The 16,372-nt window shown below is 42.5% G+C and overlaps 1 protein-coding gene across 1 annotated transcript in view; it reads left to right on the forward strand.

Annotated features, from left to right (window-relative positions):
- The window catches only part of LOC107728805 (serine/threonine-protein kinase WNK2), a 79,671-nt gene that overhangs the window by 37,264 nt on the left and 26,035 nt on the right, over positions 1-16,372 (forward strand). Inside the window, exons 6-18 of the mRNA XM_016539079.1 lie at positions 294-382; positions 3,624-3,843; positions 5,644-5,881; positions 6,421-6,527; positions 8,896-9,447; positions 11,718-12,092; positions 12,794-12,843; positions 12,940-13,099; positions 13,644-13,760; positions 14,937-15,107; positions 15,461-15,512; positions 15,586-15,669; positions 15,754-16,082. Coding sequence (XP_016394565.1) covers positions 294-382; positions 3,624-3,843; positions 5,644-5,881; positions 6,421-6,527; positions 8,896-9,447; positions 11,718-12,092; positions 12,794-12,843; positions 12,940-13,099; positions 13,644-13,760; positions 14,937-15,107; positions 15,461-15,512; positions 15,586-15,669; positions 15,754-16,082 — 2,544 coding nt within the window. The remainder of the gene's footprint in view (positions 1-293; positions 383-3,623; positions 3,844-5,643; positions 5,882-6,420; positions 6,528-8,895; positions 9,448-11,717; positions 12,093-12,793; positions 12,844-12,939; positions 13,100-13,643; positions 13,761-14,936; positions 15,108-15,460; positions 15,513-15,585; positions 15,670-15,753; positions 16,083-16,372) is intronic.

A 16,372-nucleotide genomic window follows, 5' to 3' on the forward strand; every position in this document is an offset into this window, starting at 1 on the left:
AAAAAACACGCCATTAAAAACTTGTGCATTATATTTTGAAGTTATGCGATACTTTGTGTGACAATCAGACTGAAATTTAATTTATCCCCTGAAAATCACTAAACTAACACTGAGTCAGTAAACTGGAAAACTGGTTCAAAAATCGGACTCAACAATCAGAGTTCAGCTCACTGGAGGGAAAGATTACCAGTGAACAACAACGTCAGTTTTTGGTCTGTTCCTCACAAACAGATAGGAATGACTTAAATGTGCTGGTCCTCTTCAGTTACTGAATCTCTCTCTCTCTCTCTCAGGGGGTGAAGCCTGCCAGTTATAATAAGGTGATGGATCCTGAGGTGAAAGAGATCATTGGCGAGTGTATTTGTCAGAATAAGGAGGAGCGGTGAGTACCGACAGCTGCTGAATGTCCATGAGCCCAGAACAGTTCAGACAGAGACAGACCTGAGCTGCCCTGCTCTTGACTGAAACACAGACTCATGAGTGCATTCAATTGGACCGTGAAGCCTTTTGACATCATGAAATAAATAAATGCCAAACGCTGTTTTCTAATAAAATCTAATGTATATCAAGCACATCGAGGTCAGCTCAGTAGACCTTTTGGCCGTTTGGGTCCTACGGCGCCATTAAAAGTCTTAAATGGTACAAGAAAGTCTTAATTATGATTTCAGGAGGTCTTAAATTTGGGGAGGATAGACGAGAATTGCGATACGGCTGAATGTGACGATTAAACTTCAAAAGGCTGTGATTTCATTGAATAAACATGAGCTCTGAAAACCACTGTATTTCTGCTGTACTGACAGCGCCTCCTGCTGGCAGAGAATGAGCGTGCATTTTCAATACGTTTTTGTTCAGACCAATGTGAAAATCAACCCATGTTTTTAGATTAGCCTCTAATACACACACTGGCGAGTAAAATCTAAGAATTTATTAGCCGATGGCTAACAATAGACATCATTTAGTCGCCCAGAGTACGATTTAGTCGCATATGCGAGTGATTTACTCGCAATGTAGAGGGTTGTCAATTTTATTTTATTTGTGCAGGTCTTTAAAAAAAGTCTTACATTTGAGCTTAAATATCCTGCAGATACCCTGGTCTGGCAAAAACCATCAGTTCATGTTTTTATTCTCAGATTTTACACTCACCGGTCTCAGATTGACTAACAGTGAAGTAAACACTTCAGCAGGCTACGCTTTAGTGTCCCATTACTATGCTAGCATAAAATGTCTTTATGACCTTAAAATGAATAATGCATTCAAATAATAGAAAAAATATTCGTTGGATGCAGTCACTCCATGTTCTTGCTGGAATAACAGGTGATCCAGCAGACAGCATGATACTTCAGATAAACAACTAAAACGCAAAAAGTGGCGGGAACTTTTGTCCCACCTATCCCAACATGTAAATGAGCTTATGCTACTAAAACCAGTGTCTACTGTACTAAGGAACATTTCCAGGTTTACCTTTTGTTTTAATGAAACGTTTTCAGAGGATTTGTAATTAAATCATGCAAGACATGTGTGCTATTCTGTGTTAACTATGAAGGAAACAGAATAACTTTTCAAGCAGTTCAGACAAATTTCCAGGTTAATCCACCTCCCACGTTCGGTTTTATCTGAATACAGACACAAATAATTTTGCCATCGCAGCGGACACGGATTGTGTTGATCATTATAGTGTTGAATGCATTCATCAAACACAGCTGTTCAACCCTGTTACCAAACATATTGTACGAAAATTAAACACTTTATAGTTTATTTTATGGGATAAAAAGTTTATCAGTAAATACAAACCAAGTTTTATTCCCAAAGCAGCTAATCCCTGCTGGGTGACTGCTTAACTTCTGAATCTGCAGCTCTATTATCAATGCCGCTTGGTTGTAATTCTATGCATTTTTATTTCAAATGCAATCAGTCGATGTTTATTGCTAGAAAATAAATCACACAAGTGTTTGAAAGGGCTTAAACTGTAGTCACACACGTCCCAAATGCTGTCAATAGGGCTCCAAAGTGCAAGCAGAAACTAAATCACTCATGATATACAGTAGTTTGAGTTTCTGAGGTTGTCGATCAGCATTTCCTGAAGGTTTCTTAATTATGATTTCAGGAGGTCTTAAATTTGGGGAGGATAGACGAGAATTGCGATACGGCTGAATGTGACGATTAAACTTCAAAAGGCTGTGATTTCATTGAATAAACATGAGCTCTGAAAACCACTGTATTTCTGCTGTACTGACAGCGCCTCCTGCTGGCAGAGAATGAGCGTGCATTTTCAATACGTTTTTGTTCAGACCAATGTGAAAATCAACCCATGTTTTTAGATTAGCCTCTAATACACACACTGGCGAGTAAAATCTAAGAATTTATTAGCCGATGGCTAACAATAGACATCATTTAGTCGCCCAGAGTACGATTTAGTCGCATATGCGAGTGATTTACTCGCAATGTAGAGGGTTGTCAATTTTATTTTATTTGTGCAGGTCTTTAAAAAAAGTCTTACATTTGAGCTTAAATATCCTGCAGATACCCTGGTCTGGCAAAAACCATCAGTTCATGTTTTTATTCTCAGATTTTACACTCACCGGTCTCAGATTGACTAACAGTGAAGTAAACACTTCAGCAGGCTACGCTTTAGTGTCCCATTACTATGCTAGCATAAAATGTCTTTATGACCTTAAAATGAATAATGCATTCAAATAATAGAAAAAATATTCGTTGGATGCAGTCACTCCATGTTCTTGCTGGAATAACAGGTGATCCAGCAGACAGCATGATACTTCAGATAAACAACTAAAACGCAAAAAGTGGCGGGAACTTTTGTCCCACCTATCCCAACATGTAAATGAGCTTATGCTACTAAAACCAGTGTCTACTGTACTAAGGAACATTTCCAGGTTTACCTTTTGTTTTAATGAAACGTTTTCAGAGGATTTGTAATTAAATCATGCAAGACATGTGTGCTATTCTGTGTTAACTATGAAGGAAACAGAATAACTTTTCAAGCAGTTCAGACAAATTTCCAGGTTAATCCACCTCCCACGTTCGGTTTTATCTGAATACAGACACAAATAATTTTGCCATCGCAGCGGACACGGATTGTGTTGATCATTATAGTGTTGAATGCATTCATCAAACACAGCTGTTCAACCCTGTTACCAAACATATTGTACGAAAATTAAACACTTTATAGTTTATTTTATGGGATAAAAAGTTTATCAGTAAATACAAACCAAGTTTTATTCCCAAAGCAGCTAATCCCTGCTGGGTGACTGCTTAACTTCTGAATCTGCAGCTCTATTATCAATGCCGCTTGGTTGTAATTCTATGCATTTTTATTTCAAATGCAATCAGTCGATGTTTATTGCTAGAAAATAAATCACACAAGTGTTTGAAAGGGCTTAAACTGTAGTCACACACGTCCCAAATGCTGTCAATAGGGCTCCAAAGTGCAAGCAGAAACTAAATCACTCATGATATACAGTAGTTTGAGTTTCTGAGGTTGTCGATCAGCATTTCCTGAAGGTTACACGCCTTTGACATTTTGCTGGAGAAGAAAGAAAATGATTTTAATTGTACTTTGTGCCCTGTTGCGTCCAGTAACCGCTCCGCCGACGCTCTTCCCACAGTTACTCCATCAAGGACCTGCTGAATCACGCGTTCTTCGCGGAGGTCACCGGCGTGAGGGTGGAGCTGGCGGAGGAGGACGACGGCTTGAAGACGTGCATCGCACTGAAGCTGTGGGTGGAGGATCCCCGCAAGCTGAAGGGCAAGTACAGGGACGGAGGAGCCATCGAGTTCAGCTTCGACCTGGAGAAGGAGGTCCCTGAAGCCGTGGCGCAGGAGATGGTGCGTGATCGAGTGATTTGACCACCGTAATGAGATCAAAGAGAAATGATTGCGTTTGTCATTGAATCCAGCTTCCTAACAGAACTGTTCAGTTTCAAAATAACCATGTAAATGTAGTAAACAAGATTTAACTGTGGTATGTGAACACCACAAACACAAGCGGTGTGTTTCATGGCCCATGAAATCTGATGTTGTCTTCCTGTTTCACTGGTATCTTATCTATGAAGACTGATCTAGAGATATTTCCAGTCTGTATTGTGAAACACAGGATTTAATGGAATAATGTCCTGGCCAGCAGTGAGTTATTCTGTTAGAGCGGTGGGTGATATGTTCATGAATGAACTCCTTTCTATCCTCTCGTAACCTCTGCTCGTGAGGCCATTTTCCCTTTAGGGTTTTATTTGGCCACTTGAGGTCCTGTGTTTGGTCGCACTTGTTGAGACTTCATGAAAACCACCCTCGCTTTCTCAGGAACTCTGGATCACCTTCTTTAGTTCTTACCAAACCGGTTTGGAGATTTTAATACAGGACACACTTATGTTGAGCAGTCAAAGCCACTTGAGCGCATTATATATATGCTCAAACATGCGCTTAAGGACAGTATGTGACCTCCTGGACCCGTTTGGATTGGAAAATCTTGTTGCTGTAATCACATGTTATGTAATCGGAGCATTTTAATGTGTGGGAGCATTTGCTAAAGAGAAAATGAGTCGGCAGCTGCTATTTATACGGATCGCTGCAAACATTACAAAGGTTTTCTTGTTTCACCCTGTCAGCCGTTTGTTCACTAGACAGATATTGATCTTTCCGTTTTGCCGTTCTACACAAAAACCTTCATGGATGAATCTCACAAATGCGCAAAATTTATGTTAGCACTGTTTTTGTTTTTTTATATGACAGTTATCCTCTGTAATGTGAGAAGATCTGCAAAGTGTTGTGCATCTATAGTTTTTAAATCCTTTTTTGATTATGTATTAAAATAAAATAATACAATGTAGTGCAATGAGAATTGCCAGAATCAAATATTTTATATTTAATATAATATGTTTAAATGTGACCCTGGAGCACAAAAGCAGTGTTAAGTCGCTGGGGTATATTTGTAGCAATAGCCAACAATACATTGTATGGGTCAAAATTATTGATTTTTCTTTTATGCCAAAAATCATTAGGATATTAAGTAAAGATCATGTTCCATGAAGATATTTTGTAAATTTCAAAATTACAAAATACAATTAAAATTTTGTAAATTTCCTACTGTAAATATATCTAAACTTATTTTTTGATTAGTAATATGCATTGCTAAGAACTTCATTTGGACAACTTTAAAGATGATTTTCTCAGTATTTTGATTTTTTTGCACCCTCAGATTCCAGATTTTCAAATAGTTGTATCTCGACCAAATATTGTCCTATCCTAACAAACCATACATCAATGGAAAGATTATTTATTCAGCTTTCAGATGATGTATAAATCTCAATTTCGAGAAATTGACTGGTTTTGTGGTCCAGGGTCACATATTTCTGCTTATTTTTATTTCCAGTTTTTATAAATTAGAGACAGCACATCAAAAGCAACCATGATTTCATTCTTCTTCTTTTTTTAAACAATTGTTCTTGTTGTCGTTAGTCATATTTGGTTGTATTTTTCTTTTGTATAGTGCAGTGCATCTAGTTTAAGCTTTCCTCCAAAGACAGTTTTCCTTTAATTCTGTGATCTGCGTTCCTCTGTTCCTTAAATAGAGCCCTCGCTTCTGCTCTAAAAGTGCGTGTTCACACCAGCCCCCTCTTTTCCTTCCATCAGGTGGAGTCTGGTTTCTTCCATGAGAGCGATGCAAAGATAGTGGGCAAGTCTCTCCGTGACCGAGTGGCTCTGATTAAGTGGCGCAGGGAGAGGACGGTGCCGAGGGCCTCCCAGGCCGTGCCGGGCGAGACAGGGCCCGTCCTCTGTGAACCGCCCGGTCTGCTGGAGCCTGAAGAGCCGGAGGTGGATCAGCATGTCCTCGTGTGTCCGCTCGGTGCCAGGACCACCTCCACCACATGTAAGCCTGCGTGCTTGTGAAGGTTTGGGGTTAAATACAGCTTCAGCTCTACGGAGAGAGTCTTCCACGTCATGCTGTTTACCGAAGAAAACAACACGCATTAAGCACTTAATAATAAACACTGAATCTTTGTTAACACCCAAATAATCACAGAAGTACACCAATGCATTTGGTCAAATATGAACCATTATTAATAACTGAGCAGCAAATCAGTATATTAGAATGATTTCTGAAGATCATGTGACACTGAAGACTGCAGTAATGATGCTGAAAATACAGCTGCGCATCACAGAAATAAATTACAGTTTAACAGATATTCACATAGAATGCTCTAAATACTAAAAAAACTATTCAAATATCAGACTGTTGTTAAAATATGAACATGAGTCACAGACTCCCTTACAAACATAGTTTGTGTAACAATCTCCAGTCATTTTACTCATTTTGTTACCATGTAAACTAAGGGACGAGTGATTCTGTCGTGTGTTTGGTGCAGAATATTCCTAGTACGTGTTTGTCTTCGCTCTGTGTCTCTCTAGCTGACAGTGGCATCGGCTCAACCGTGTACTCGGACTCCCACAGCAGTGGTCTGCACAGTGTCATACACCAGTCATTACAGGAATCTGTCTCCACGGCAACCCAGCAGGTCTGTATCACTCCCCATTACTGTTGCTGATGCACGTCAGAAACCATAGTGATCTGTGAAGTTTGCATTGCCCTGCTAGCGTGTTAAGTGTGCGGACACATGCATGCTTGTACTTGCATAGCTTTTAAATATAGACCATCATTTTATCATAATGACACAATGTTTGCAGCTCTGTAACTGGACCGTGTTTTCACCTTGTCATCAACCACTTCATTTTTGCCTGGTGGTTTCATTATTTTGCTTATGTAGCATGCATGATGACATGGTCTGTGTTTCATTAGTCTGTTTTGTTAGTGGTGTTGGCTAATGCAGGCGTCACTATCACTGGTGCTCACACTCATCTGTGCTCCAGACATGAATGATTCCTTAAAGTTATGCAGCTTGTTGAGAAAACAAAAAGATGTGCTGTTACTTTTATAAGCTATCAGATGTAACATTTTCATCTGGATGATGATAAAATTACAAAAATAAATAAATAATAAAATAAATAAATCTATGTCTACAGAGCAGAATATCATAGAGATTATTTTAAACAGCTGTCATTTTAAAAGTGGGATATCTACACCTGGAAAAAGCTATGGCAATTAAAATCCTAAACACTATATTTTTGTAATGAATATAGTGTATTGTACACACAAAAACATTTTAGCCTATTCAAACATCATTCAATTTTCCTCTAAAAATGTACAAATCTAGTTTGTTGTGTCCTTTATTTGTTGTGTGTTTTTAGCTCTGTGCTACAGGTCCTTGTTTGCCATTTCATGATAATAGTTCAGAGAAGTGGCTTTTCTTCCAGGGTGCACGTCATAAAGGCTCTTCTGTAAATGAGTTAATCAGAAGTCACAAGCGTTTCCTGCTCCAACCCACGAGTCCTTCCTCCTTTCAAATACCACGAGACCAATCAGAGATGACAGAAGATGCATTCGGAAGTTCTTGCTCTGGAAATTTGCTGCGCGCTCCTTGGCCGGTTACGACTCGTCGCTATAGCGACACATCAGTGGGGCCGTCCTCTGAGACAAAAGGGGAGGAGTCTGTCTCCATGGCAAGGCAGGGGCGTCGGCTTTCGTTAAGCCCCACCTCTCAGCAGCCGCTGCCCTCGTGTCAGGCCTGCGGGCCGTTATTCCTGCTTGGGACATGTGCAGATAGAAGACATTCGCCCTATTCTTCATTTATGCTTCCGCACATTGGATTGTGGTCTGATGTCCGCAGGGGCTCCTTCAGTGAGACCTCTGACCTCTCCCAGCTTAACAAATCTCTGGAGAGCATCACAGGCCACAAACATAAGCCTGCTCCTGCCTTTCTGAGAGCCCCGCCGATGACGTCCGAAAGAGTCAGCCACAGCGATGACCTGACATCCCATCGCAGAGCGAGCTTTTGTGCCGGCGAGCGCTCTGTGACTGACGCGGTAGGTCGCTCCGCCGGAGGACACGGTGTCACCCTGCCGCTTGTAGAGGAAATGCTCTGGATTCCTCCAGCCTTTGCAGTGGTTCTGCTGTCGCTCCCAGGTGCCTGTAGGACTCTTCTCCTCTATGCTTCCTCTCAGCGGTTGTAACCGTACTTACCTGTCCCTACTGCTATTCTCTAACAGAGGAGATCCCAACAATCCACTTTCCTCCCCGAAACCTACCCATTAACCACGCTTACGATATGTCTGATGTCATGATGCTAAATTTCTTTATTAACGTTTCATGCTTTCATTTGACCTGGTTGTATGTGGTCTGCATGGCTCTGTGTTACTCACTGTAGCAGCTGTCGGGGTGTGCTGTTTTATTCGTACACAACAATCCAACATACTAGACTTTGGGCCAGATTTACCAACAGCTTGCGGCAACACAAACCCACTTTAGGCTTTAAAAAATTTCTGTCAGGATTTACTAAAGACATGACGGTGAAAAAAATAAGTGACGAAAAGGTATGGACAAAGTTATTTTTGCATATGCATTTGTAGGAGTTTCCCTTTCAGACGCAAAGGGAGGAGAGTATTCATGCAAGGCGATTTAGTAAGGTTTCTGCTAGTCAGTTTACAGGTGTTTGCACCATTATTTAACGCCCCCAAAAAAGCATGTCTTAACCCATTTTGTGCCTGTGTTGTTAGTAGATTACCTGCAGCTGATTATCATCGGCTCTATAGACCTTATGCTAATTTGTACTGCTCTTGGTAGATTGCGTTGGTCATTATGAAGATGAGCTGTGTTCTTTAATTCGTGCATTGTCTGTAGATCAACCGCAGAACTTTCCACTCCCATCAGTGCTTTTATGGGATTGTGGTCTAAAGCGAATTTGCCCTGTTTAGTAAATCTGGCCTATAGTTTGTGTAATGGAACGGAAGTGTATGTGGGTTCTCATTAGTTTGTTTCCTCTTCTGCAGTATTCTGTTCTGAGAGTCCAAAGCCAGGCTGCACCGGCTGCAGCTCAACACATGCAGATGTACCCTCCTGTCTCCTCAGAGACCCCCGCGCAGGCCACCGGACAGATTCTGTCCACTCCCCAGCCGCTGGCACTTCTGCAGGGCGTCTTGACTGCACCACAAACCATGAAACCACAGCAGCTCGCATCTACAAGTCAGACTGCAGAGTTGAACGCGCAGGCCCATGTGCAGCATCAGCCTGCCTCTGTGCTACATAGTGCCACGCGTCCGAGTTACCATCCTGCCGCAGCAGAGCTAGCCATTGCACAAACATTTCCACCCATGCAGCACACAGAACTCAGTCTCCCATCTAAAACAGAAGCAGCGCTGCCTGCAGATCAGAGTTTTCAGAGCAGAGCATCTGCGCAGCCTCAACAAACACCTGTGTTACAACATTTGCAGCAACCAACTGCGAATGCCACAACAGATGGGCAACACCGCGACTTCTCAAACATGCAGCAAACTGCTCCTGTGCAGCTGAGCCAGACGGGCCCTGCACCACCTGTCCCACAGGTATGCTTGTTTGTCATTTATTGTTTTTTTCTAAACTTTTATGTGAACCCTGCATGCAATTCCCAGCTGTTTGAAAACCTGCGCTCAATACCACCTTCAGATGTGAAACCTATCATCATATCTTATATCTTGAGCAAGTAGCAAACTGAATGGGATAAGTGTATAAAAATCAAACTACTATACACAAAAGCAGTTTCAATGTTGGAGAACATTTTTTTTTTTACTATTCTGTAATTGTAAGACCAGATAATTTGTACCCAAAGGCCACTCCAGACACAAGTTTCTAATATCTGACAGTTCACAGTCTCTGAAGCCTATTTTATTGGCTTTGGGTATGATTTCAGTTTAGGATATTGTGACGTGTACGTTCCCGGAAGAAAACTCAGGACTATAATTAAGGCATCTGAGAGAGTTCAGAAACTGCTCTTACTGAAATAGAGAAAATTTGCTGACTAACTTGTACTGTAAGACTAGTCTAAGTTTATGTAACTGGCCACAGGGCTGCCCAATCCTGTTCCTGGATTTCTACCTTCCTACAGAATTCAGCTCCAACAGACATCTGTAATCAAGTTTTCCTGAAGATCTTAATGAGCTGCTTCATGTGTGTTTAGTTTGTTTAGAGTTGGAGCTGAACTTTGCAGGAAGGTAGGTCTCCAGGAGCAGGACTGGACACCCTACTGTAGACTAACAGTGACCAGACAAGAACGAGTCCAAGGAGTGACCTACATCTGCAAACCTTCTGTGTTTTCTTGCATCCTCTTGCTTTTCTCTTTGCACATTTGTATTTATCTCTTTCTATCCTATTAGCTCTGCACTCAGACACAGCTAATGGACGGCTGGCAGCCAGTAGGTCAGTCCACCTCCAGTCTGCTGACACAACCCATTGCTCCTCCACAAGCGCCAGCTTACCTCACACAGGTACACCCTACTGCCGGCTCTTCAGCTGCTCAGATGCTGGATTTGTGTAATTTTGTGTAAACAGTGCACTGTATAAAGGACATTTGGCTGACCAAAGTTAGCATGCGTTTAGCTCTGATCGTGATGGTTAATTCTTCCCATGCTACAATGCGCTTTTGTCTCCTCCTCTAGTTTCCTTCTATTAACACAGCTCAGTCATTTGGGACCCCTCTTCCTGGATGTGACTCGTACCCCGCCTGCTTTCCCTCTGTGCAGTCGTCCCCTGTCCCCACGCACCCCGACATCTCGCCAGTGTCATGTTCACAGATAGAGAGCTCTGCGCTAACCCAGTACCCCCACCTGTCCTCCACCTCCCCTATACCCACACAATGTCCCGCTCCAGTGTTCGCACCTCCAGTTCCCACAGTTCACCAGTACCAGCAGGCCTACTCTGTTGCTCAGCAGCCCGCTGTAAACTCCATAGCCACTCTCTCCCAACATTCCCAAAGTCAGGCCACACCCACAGTGCACCAAAGCCCCCACCCCTCTCCAAACCCCGCCTCAATGTGTGTTGGAGTCCCTCCCACTAAACAAGCTCCGCCCACCCAGGTAGGGTATATCAGTGCCTTAAAGGGATAGATCACACAAAAATTTAAATTCTATAATCATTTACTCGCCTGCATGTCATTCCAAATGATGTGACGTTATTTGTCTTTCTTTTCGAACACATTCATGAAACGTATTCCTACTGGCACACTGCATTGAGTCTACTGAACATAATATGCATTGAATGGTTACCGAATTTTTGAATCACGACGGTTTTCAGAGGAAATATTTACCCGCGTACTAATTAAGTTTATAAAACGGAGAGTTCTGGTGCTTGATTCTGATTGGCTGAGCCGTGTTCGAAGCTGTTGTAAATTACTCTACAAGCATACACCTTTGTTTACGTTTGTCTGTTGCTCGGCAACCACTTTGTTGGAACCACAACTGATTCTGAGGAACTACATTGTTTGGTGGAAGAATACTGTTTTTATTAATATCATTACACTTTATTTGCTCCGTTTTATTTTGTGAAACCTTACTATGTATATGGAATAACCGTTTTATAAAAGCAATAAGCCCCGTGAAGCTGTGGTTTACAGTGAATTTATAATGGCTAAAGGGGTTTTAGCTAACAACGCCCCTTAGCTGTTATAAATTCACTGTAAACCACGGCTTCTTGGGGCTTATTGCTTTAATTAACATTCAAATTCAAGTATTGTGAGTGTTTAAGTCATAGTGTCCCATTTTTTGACTACAGATTTGAAATTTAATTGAAATTGTTTGAACTTGACCTATTCACGTATTTTGAAAAATCGTTAATTTTTCAGGGAACCCAGCACCAAACTGTACATGTGGACCAGAACTCTTCAGGTAGCTCCGATCACGCCCGTGTCTCTCAGATGATGACACACTTGACTCCAGCTCCTGCCCAGAGCTCCTGCTTCCCATCCCACAGCAGCTATAATGTGCCTCAGCCTGCTACAGTACCGCAGCTCTCGCCCTTCAGACCCGTCCTCGACACATTCGGCTCTGCTGTGACCGTGGACCAAAACCAGCCTCATCAGCACTCCAGCCAAGCCTCTTTACCCCCCGTCCTGCATGCTGGAGGCGGTGCCAGCCACCTGGGCAGCAGCAGTGTTACTCCAGCGCAGCAGCACAGCACCAGCGGCTGTGGAGGAACCTCCACTGAAATATTCACTGAGGTGACACTCTTCACTTCAGTATCTATACAGTGACAACATCAATAGGAATAAAGGCTCTGTATTATCGTGCTGCCTTTAGAGATATCTCATTTTGGATTAACTCAAAGGCAGCATCTCATTCTGCATCTTAGTGGAAAAGGCAATCCCATAACACAACGACAAGCTCCAAACACCATTAGTGATGTGTACAGTACATGCAGCGGTCACTTCAAGGGAGTATTATTGTCGTTTACGATCATGTGATCATGAGTGTCATTTTGTAACCAGAGGATCTTTTTCTTACCTCTGATGCTCTCATGCACCCAGGATTGGCAGCAGAAATGCTTACATCTTTTCTTATTTTCATGTTGGCTTGTTTTTACCAAAGTCCACATGGACAGACAGACTGTATGTACATTGTAATAAATTTGATTTGCATCATCAGTCTTTACAGCTATAAACAATTTTGATACTGCATTATCTAGGTAATATTCTGTTCTACATAAAGTGGCAGGAATGCATAGATTTGCGTGGGATGTGCCAGGAGATATCGTAGATTATGAATGGAATTCATTTATTTGTTTAGTCCAATTAATGGACTGTTTTACAAAATTTTTGCGTGTGCTGTGTATTTTTGTTTTTATATTTAGCCTAGCAACATACAATCTCTAGTGGCGTCATGTGCCATTGCCATTGAATTCATTGCCTTCTGTGCACTTTAGGAGCATGTTCCTGATACACAGGCAGCACCAGCTGGGTCCACTTATGACAGGTGGGATTCTCTGTTCATAGATCAGTGCCATATTCTCGTTTTCATCTTGCCATATGCATGCAGAAGCTCAGTGATTGGGTCTTTGCTCTTTTGCAGTATAAACTCAGATGCCACAGCCGGTAAAGAGGTGAGCGATGGGAACGAGGGTTCCAGCAGGGCTCGCAGTGAATCACGAGTGCGAAAACCCAATCGCAAAACGTCCCGCACGCGCCTCCGCCAAGACAAGATCAACAGACCCAAACTCACCATGATCAAAGTGAGTCTGGATCTCACGGTGAAACAGATGCAGAATGTCCAAACATGATCTTAAAGAGATAGTTCATCCAAAAATGAAAAGTACCCCGTGATTTACTCACCCTCAAGCCAGTCTAGGTGTATATGACAAAATCTCGGCCTCCATTCACTCCCATTATAAAGCTTGTAAGAGCCAGGACATTTTTTAATATAACTCCGATTGGAGTCGTCTGAAAGAAGAAAGTCATACACTCCTAGGATGCCTTGAGGGTGAGTTAATCATGGGCTAATTTTCATTTTTGGGTGAACTATCACTTTAAGATGCTAGCTGTCAAAAATAAAGTGATTTGTGAAGTTTATAATTGTTTGAGTGTTTCATGGGTTAAAGCTCAGACCTGAGTTCTGGTTTGGACATTAGAAAACCTAAAATAAATAAGACACGCTTCTGATAATGTTGACACAGTTCTTTCAGAGGCATTACGATTGTAAATAGTAAGATTGTAATTCATTAATTTATTTATTTTCTTGACGTTCCTGTTGTCATATTCTCTGTGACTGTGTTACAGGTGTGTGACACAGGAGACAAGATGGTGGAGTGTCAGCTGGAGACTCATAACCATAAGATGGTGACGTTTAAATTTGACCTTGATGGAGATGCTCCAGAGGAGATTGCCACATATATGGTGAGATCTTCACCTCTACTTTCTCTGTCCCTCCCCATATGCCCTTCTCTTCTTCTGACAATCTCCTAGAGGTGATGTGTTTCAAACTCCTGGGCTAGTTTGTGGAAGCCATTTTTCTTAAGTAAACGTGGTGGGATTTGGAGTAGGAATGGGCTAAAAGTAGAGGTCGACCGATAAGGGTTTTTCTCTGGCCGATGCCGATATTTAGAAATCAGGGCAGCCGATATATGATGCCGATTTTTTTGGCCGATATTTTGGCCGATTTTCTTTTTTCTTTTTTTTTCCCTTCATCTCATAAAAGTGAGTTTGAGTAAATGATTATTGCAGGGTACAAGATAGTAATAGTAGTAGTAGCCTAATTCAGAGTAATAATACATGGCTCAAAACTTAAGCACCTTCTGCCTTTTGGGAAATCTATTTGTGATTTCCGCCACAAATAATTAAATGTATAGGAAACACTGGACTCTGCTATAAGTCAAATGGCCAAGTGGTAACAAAAATAAAAGAGTTCATGCATATTACACAGCCTGCTGCTCATAACTGCTTAAGAGTGCACTGGCCACGAGCGATGAGAGATTCTTCAGCGTTCCATAACAACACTTAGCTGCCCACAGATGCGCCTGCCTATAAATCGGCCTAATTTGCAGCATAATCGGCCATGACCCCTTTAAAAAATGCCAAAAATTGGCCGATTAATTGGTCGACCTCTAGCTAAAAGTTTTACAAATGTGTAAAACTAGAGTAATGAAACAACCAGGTATTATTGCATGTTTAATCACATAAATTAAGTACTTTTACATTTTCATTTAATTAAAAACACAAAACAAAAAACAACATAAACAGTGAAACTTAAATGATTGACTCTAAATTCTCATTTCTTTTCTCATCTCAAATGCACAATTCTGTGGTTAGTTGCATTACGTTAATTGTATTTAGCAAACAACACATCTGAGCCTATCAGAACACAACTGAGACATTTTTGGGAGCAAACCCACTGGTTCAGAGCCACCGCATTAGTGCTTTATTGACATGTGAAATGTTGTTCATGTTCAGTGTTCCTTATATATAACTCACTGAATCTTAATTGGGCATACTGTATCTGCTTGAGCTGGTTTTCTTAATGAGAGAAACAGATGAGTGGGCTCAAAGTGCTGGCTCTTGTTTCTGGTCCTCCAGGTTGAGAATGAGTTTATTCTGTTGCTGGAGAGGGAGATGTTCATTGAGCAGCTGAAGGAGATCATGGATAAAGCTGAGGACATTCTGAATGAGGACGCTGAGGGTGAGAAGGCGTCTGTCCAGACCTCACCGCTCCGTCAGACGCCCGTTGCAGCAGACTCCGGCACGCAGGTCTTACTTAATACAGACATGCTTTAGACATTTTATTCTATTATTATATATTATATATGTTTTTTTTTTTTTTAAATAAATAAGCGCAGAATCAAATCAGCTTTGTGTTGCCTGCAGTGATCGTGTCAAGAATGAGCCACATTTCCATGTGTGTAGTGAAATGTGGATGTTTAGGAAAGTGCTGCTGTGAGTTTTTGTGCCATCTAGTGGTTAAGAGGAAAATAAAATCAAACGCACCTTTTACCCTGCTGTGTCTTTAGGTTGTACCCTACTGTGTAAATGTAACGGTGAAGTGTGTCATTTCTGTGCCACTAGCATCACCAAACAGAACTGAACTTGTCTTCTGTATTCAGGGGTCAAAACCTGAGCGCACGCAGTCTGACCAGCTAGTCTACAAACAGAACGGTAAGACCACGACAGATCTCACTGTAGCTACTGTAGAATGAGCGTTTAACCCTCAGTCTGCCTTGACTTGCAGTGCTTCACACCGGAAAGCGCTGGTTCATCATCTGTCCTGTGGCTGAGACGGCCGCCGCGCCTGACAGAGAAGAGGCCGTCTCCAGTAATTCAGCACACAGTGCATTTTTAGCATTAACTCATATGCACTTGCAGATGATTATCTCACACTATTACTTGTGTTTTCCAGACCCAGAGAGCTCCTCTACATCTCAAATGCAGGATGTCAACACAGCCGGTGCCAAACCTCTGCAGAAGCGGCCATCATTGCTCTCTGAGGTCGCTCCGTTGGCCGAGGGCCCTCAAGCTGCCTGTGCGGCGGGTGTTTCTGTGGTTTCTGACATCCCGTGCTGCCCACTTGTGCCTCCCGTTTCACTCGATGTGGCGGCTCAGAAAGCCATGGAGGGCCATCAGCAGCCCGTCGCCCACACCAACAGCCCCAGCGCAGAGCTGCCTGTGAGCCAGACCCAGCCCGTGGTGCTGCAGCAGCCCTTTGCCACGGCCACTCCACAGGCTTCTGTCACCAGCGGCCAATCACAGCTCCAGAGCCCCACCCATCAGCCCCAGAGCCCCACCTATCAGCCTCAAAACTCCACCCATCAGCATCAAAACCCCACCCATCAGCCCCAGAGCTCCACCCATCAGTCTCAAAACTCCACCCATCAGCCCCAGAGCTCCACCCATCAGTCTCAAAACTCCACCCATCAGCCCCAGAGCTCCACCCATCAGTCTCAAAGCTCCACCCATCAGCCCCAGAGCCCCGCCCACCAGCCCCAGAGCCCCAACCATCAGCCTCAGAGCCCCACCCA

This window comes from Sinocyclocheilus rhinocerous, unplaced genomic scaffold (genome assembly GCF_001515625.1).
Source record: "Sinocyclocheilus rhinocerous isolate Xijiao unplaced genomic scaffold, SAMN03320098_v1.1 scaffold2412, whole genome shotgun sequence".
NCBI lineage: Eukaryota > Metazoa > Chordata > Actinopteri > Cypriniformes > Cyprinidae > Sinocyclocheilus > Sinocyclocheilus rhinocerous.